Consider the following 6,000-nt stretch of genomic DNA (forward strand, 5'->3'; position numbering starts at 1 on the left):
ACTCCATTGTTGCTTTAGCAGTATGTTTTGGATCATTGCCTAACTGTAAAATGAACCGCCATCCAATGAGTTTTGAGGCATTTGTTTGAATTTGAGCAGATAGGATATGTCTATACACTTCATAATTAATTATGCTCCTACCATCAGCAGTTATATCAATGAAGATAAGTGAGCCAGTACCTTAAGCAGGCATCCATGCCCAGGCCATGAGATCCCCACCACTGTGTTTCACAGATGAAGTGGTATGTTTTGGATCTTGGGCAGTTCCTTCTCTCTTCAATACTTTGCTCCTGCCATCACTCTGATATAAGTTAATTTTCATCTCATCTGTCCACATTAATTTTTTTCCAGAACTGTGGTGGCTTTTTAAAGTACTTCTTGGCAAACTGTAACCTGGTCATCCTAACCAGTGGTTTGCATCTTGCAGTGTTGCCTCTGTATTTCTGTTCATGAAGTCTTCTGCGGACAGTGGTCATTGACAAATCCACACCGGACTCCTGAAGAGTGTTTCTGATCTGCTGGGTGATTTTCTTAATTATAGAGAATTATTCTGTCATCAGCTGTGGAGGTCATCCTTGGCCTGCCAATCCCTTTGCAATTAGTAAGCTCACCAGTGCTCTCTTTCTTCTTAATGATGTTCCAAACAATTGATTTTGATAAGCCTAAGGTTTGGCTAATGGCTAATGTCTCTAACGCTTTTATTCTTCTTTCTCAGTCTCATAATGGCTTCTTTGACTTTCATTGGCACTACTTTGGTCCTGGTGTTGATAAAGAGCAATACAAGTTTCCAAAGATGATGGACAGACTGGAGGAAAGACTAGGTGCCAAGAGCTCTCTTATACAGTACCTGTATTAAGGAGGCATTTAAACACACCTGAGCAATTACAAACACCTGTGAAGCCATGTGTCCCACACATTATGGTGCCCTGAAATGTGAGGACTATGTATAAACATAGCTGTAATTTCTACATGGTGAAGTGAAAATGTATTAAAATACCCTTTAATAAAATCTGACAATGTGCACTTTTTTTCCTATTACAAATCTCAAAATGTGGAGTACAAAGGCAAGTTCATAAGTACGACCACCAGGGGTGCCGAATGATTGGCAGCCCCCGCCAACAGTCTGTGGGTTTTTTCGTCTTTTTTAAAATTATTAGTGAGTTTTAAAAGTCTGTGTAAATGTTCACCGGTTTGTTTTATGTGGGGGGAGGGTGAGGGAGTCGAGGGAAACTTTTTTTGTTTCATACCTTGCCGGAGATGCGATTATTTTCCGGATCGAATCTCCGGCCGATCTGCGGCCTAGCTACGGTGGAGCTGGAGGCCTTCTCGGGCTGACTTGAGCCCCACCGCTGCCTGGGATCGCTCCTACCGCGGCCTGCGGACTTTACCATCATGCTCGCAGTCTCGGGAGGGGCTAGTCGGGAGGTCCAACGAACGCAATGGCTCGACCAGCCCTAATGCGGGTTTCGATCCACCCCCGATGCAGGAACTGATCGCCCCAATGCAGTGGGCCCAAACGCCGCCGGCTACACGGCTACACCCTGTCAACGGAGGGCTCGAGGCCCCCGACTGCACGAGAGCGAAGAAGGGAGAGATTTGGACTTTTCTTTTCGCCTCCCATCACAGTGAGGAATGTGGAGGAGTCACTGTGGTAGATGTTAATGTTAAAATATATTTTGTGTGTTCCGTTGCTTATTATTTGTATGACTGACTTGGCAAATGAAATTCCTCGTATGTTGCAAAACATACTTGGCTAATTATTATTGTGATTGTGATTGATAGGAGCAGAATTATGCCATTCAGCCCATCATGTCCACTCTGCCATTCAATCATGGCTGATCTATTTTTCCCTCTCAACCCGATTCTCATGCCTTCTCCCCATAACCCCTTACACCCGTACTTATCCAAAATATGTCGATCTCCGCCTTATAAATATCCATTGACAGCCTCTGCAGCCTTCTATGGCAATGAATTCCAGATTCACCACCCTCCGACTAAATAAATTCCTCCTTATCTCTTAATCTGAGGCTATGGCCTCTGGTCCTAGATTCTCCCACTAGTGAAAACATCTTCTCCATATCCACTCTATCCAGGCCTTTCACTATTCCTTAATAGGTCTCCTCTCATCCTTTGAAACTTCAACAAGTACAGGCCCAGTGCCCTCAAACAGTCATCATATGTTAATCCAATCATTCCTGGGAACAGATGTACTCGGACCACCAAGGGCTGCCGAATTTCCTAGTTGCTAACTATTCCAACTCATAAATTCAGGTCAAAGGAGCAGAATTAGGCCATTCAGCCTTAATCAAGAACTTGTCAACCTCCGCTACCCAAAGACTGGGCCTCCACAGCCATCTGTGGCAATGAATTTCACATGAATATCTTGAATTGATACATTTGGAATTATCCACTTTAAAGAGGAGGTGCTGGTGGTCTTAAAGTGTAGAATTGTCACATGTACTGAGGTAGTATAAACAGCTGTGTTTAGTATTATCCAATCAGATCCCATAACACTGTACATAAATACGAGAAATCAAGCTAAAGGACAATAGGTCGAGCAAAGGGAAAGGTACAGTGCAGAATAAGGTTCCCTGCTTTGTAACACATCAGTTCCACAGACAAAGTTCAATGTCCACAATGGGTTAAACCCTATGAAGCCTGATAACAAGTGGAAGAAGCTGTTCCAGAGGCTGGTCATGTGTGCTTTCAAGCTTCTGTATCTTCTGCTTGACGGGAGCAGTGAGGATGAGGAATACCGAGGTATTAAAGTAAATGCATTCTTGGGGCCTGATTGAGTATATCCTAGGACATTGTGGGAAATTAGGGAAGAAATTGCAGAGGCCCTGACAGTGATATTTGTATCATCAGTGAACCCAACATCAGTGATGGGCAAGTCGCTGAAGGAGATTCTGAGGGACAAAATCTACATCTTGGGCGGCACAGTGGCACAGTGATAGAGTTGCTGCTTTACAGCGCTTGCAGTGTTGGGAGACCTGGGTTCTATCCCGACTACGAGTGCTGTCTGCACGGAGTTTGTACGTTCTCCCCGTGACTGCGTAGGTTTTCTCTGAGAAAATGTCTGAGTGTAAAATGTCCCTAGTGTGTGTAAGATAGTGTTAATGTGCGGGAATCGCTGGTCAGTGCGGACCCAGTGGGCCGAATGGCCTGTTTCCGCGCTGTATCTCTAAACTACAGTATTTACAAGGGCAAGGACTGATTAGGGATAGTCAGCGTGCCTTGTGCATGCAAAATCCCGTTTCATAAATTTGATTTAATTTTTTGAAGAGGATTAATGAGGGCAAGGTAATAAACATTAACTTCAGCAAGGTCTCTGGCAAGGTCCCACATAGTCAGCTGGTCTGGAAGGCTAGATCAGATGTAATCCAGGGATCAGGCAGAAGGAGTAGTAAGATGATGGTGGAGGGTTGTCATTCAAATTGGATGCTTGTGACCAGTGGTGACCACAGGGATCGGTACAAGGTCCACTATTGTGTTTCATTTAATGATCAATGATTTAGAAGACATTGGTGTTAATGTGTTAGTACATGGTTAGTGAGGGGACACCTAAATTGACGGTGTAGCAAAGAGTTTATCTAAGATTACAACAGGATTCAGATGAATTGGTGAAATAGAGTGTTGTAGGGGAGACCCATTGATGGAGGTAGATCCCTGAAAGTTGTGATACTGCTGGACAGTACAGTGAAGGTGTATTGACATGCTTGACTTCATCAGTCATATCATTTATTACAGGGATTGGGAGGTCATATTACAACTGTATGTCATTGGTGAGACCACACAGGTCTCCCAGCTATAGGAAGGATGTTATTAATCCAGAAAGGAAGCCAAAAAATTCATGAGGATGTAATCAGGTCTGGAGAGAGTTTGAATTATTAGAGACCGAATACACTTTGGCACTTTTCAACTGGGCCGTAGGAAGCAAAAGGGAGACCTTATAGAGGTTTATAAAACCATATGGGGCATAGGCAAGATGGACGGTCAGTTTCCCAGAGTAGGGGAGTCTAAAACTAGAGGGTATAGGTTTAAAGCGAGAGGAGAATAATTTAAAGGAAACCCGAGGGCCAAGATTTTTCCCCCATATAGTGTGTGATGGTATATGGACTAAGGTGCTAGAAGTGTTGGGGCTGGTACCAAATACAATGTAGAAAATGCATTTAGAAAACTACATAGATAGGAAATGTTTAGAGGGATATAGGGAGGTTGCATGGCAGTCGTGTCACGACCCATGACCTGTACTGTTACTACACTGTTAATTTGCATCAAAATCTATTTGGTATGGGCAAGCTGAGCCAAAGGACCTGTATCCTTGCTGTAATACTCTATTAATCGAATCTCTTCCCTTTTACAAGTGCCAATCTCAAACCGTTTTTAGCAATTTTGAGCCTTATCCAGCTTAACTTTTCCAATCAAGATTTTATTTCTACAACCGACATTGTGGAATAGAGTTTTGTCATAATCCCCTTCCATCGATCTGCATTGTTTTTAAATTACTCAAAAGTAATTGAAGTAAACAATGCATGAAATCAAACTGTAAATTGTGCACCTGATGACCCAGCGAAGAACCTTTGAAGAAGCATTTGTTTCTAAGAAAAATTAAACCATTCCAACTCATTTGTCCCAATACCATGAAGCATGCCCATGTCATAAGTCTATCTTATAGTCTAAACTAAAGATAGGCACAAAATGCTGATGTAACCCAACGGGACAGCCAGCATCGTTTCGGGACGAGACCCTTCTTCAGAGTCTCTATGTACTAAACAACATAAGCCAAAGCTGGAGCAACAGCCCTGGCACCATTAGTGAAGGGAAATGACAGAGGGGTCTCGGTTGTAGTTTGTTTTTTTTTCTTCGCATCTGCGGTCACTCGTGCCTCCACCCAATAACATAACCCGGTGTAAACATAAACATTGGCGCAACTCAGCGGGTCAGGCAGCATCCGTGGAAGGGAATGGGCAAACAACGTAAACTGGCTCGTTCAGTCTGCCGCCGAATCGAGTACTTGCCTTGACAGCATACATCTTATGCTCGCCCTGTTTTTTGCGAGCCAGGTACACTTTACCGAACGCCCCACGGCTGATGGGTTTGATGATAAGGAAGTCCTCGATGCTGGGGGCGGTCGGCACCTTCACCGCCTTCACGTCCCGATACGAGGCGGCGGCCGGGGCTTCGCCGTCACTTGGAACCTCCATCTCTCAACCGGATCCGCCGCAGCGGGAGACACGGCGCGCGGACAGCCCCGACCAAAGATGCTGGAGGAGCTTTAGCCCCGACACCCGACACCCGCTCCTGGCGCTCGGACAGCCCCGACAACCGCTCCTGGCGCGCGGACAGCCCCGACCAAAGATGCTGGAGGAGCTTTAGCCCCGACAACCGACACCCGCTCCTGGCGCGCGGACAGCCCCGACAACCGACACCCGCTCCTGGCGCGCGGACAGCCTCGACAACCGACAACCGACACCCGCTCCTGGCGCGCGGACAGCCTCGACACCCGCTCCTGGCGCGCGGACAGCCCCGACAACCGACACCCGCTCCTGGCGCGCGCGCCGCTTTTCAAATCTGGTTCAAAAACTCAGCTGGGGTCCTTCGACAAACGGTCATTTGATTCACTCAGGCCAGCACTAGGGTTATAAAATTATAGATCTTCCAGCCCGTCAGAAGATATCGGGCTGGATTTTAGATACTGAATCTGAATTTTTTAAATTGCAATTCAAGAACGGTTCTTGTTCATTTTTAAATCATTTTTTTTGTTTAAACGGTCGGTGTTTTAGTGAAAAGTGTGACCAGGCACGGCTGAAGCTGCCCTCGTGGGTCCTGGGGCGGGGGCGGGAGTCGCTGAGCAGGATAGACCACGCCTACGGAATCCAATGGACTGACGTGTAGTACACAACGGAGCGTCACTTCCGCCATTTCAGTAAACCCGACCCGATCAGTGTTCAAGAAGGAACTGCAGATGCTGGAAGATCGAAGGTACACAAAAATGCT

General features: G+C 45.9%; 1 protein-coding gene across 2 annotated transcripts in view; it reads right to left on the reverse strand.

Moving 5' to 3' along the window:
• Positions 1-5,800, reverse strand: part of mastl (microtubule associated serine/threonine kinase like) — a 51,313-nt gene extending 45,513 nt beyond the window's left edge. Inside the window, exons 1-2 of one of the 2 annotated variants that reach the window (XM_033016102.1) lie at positions 5,507-5,800; positions 5,022-5,209 (exon numbers count right to left, since the gene is read on the reverse strand). In XM_033016102.1, the coding sequence (XP_032871993.1) occupies positions 5,022-5,207 (186 nt within the window). In that variant the 5' untranslated portion in view covers positions 5,208-5,209; positions 5,507-5,800. Of the gene's footprint in view, positions 1-5,021; positions 5,452-5,506 lie in introns of those variants that run through there. The other variant, XM_033016107.1, reaches the window with a different exon arrangement.
• Between the last annotated feature and the right edge of the window lie 200 nt (positions 5,801-6,000).

Source organism: Amblyraja radiata, chromosome 2, assembly GCF_010909765.2.
Source record: "Amblyraja radiata isolate CabotCenter1 chromosome 2, sAmbRad1.1.pri, whole genome shotgun sequence".
Lineage (NCBI taxonomy): Eukaryota > Metazoa > Chordata > Chondrichthyes > Rajiformes > Rajidae > Amblyraja > Amblyraja radiata.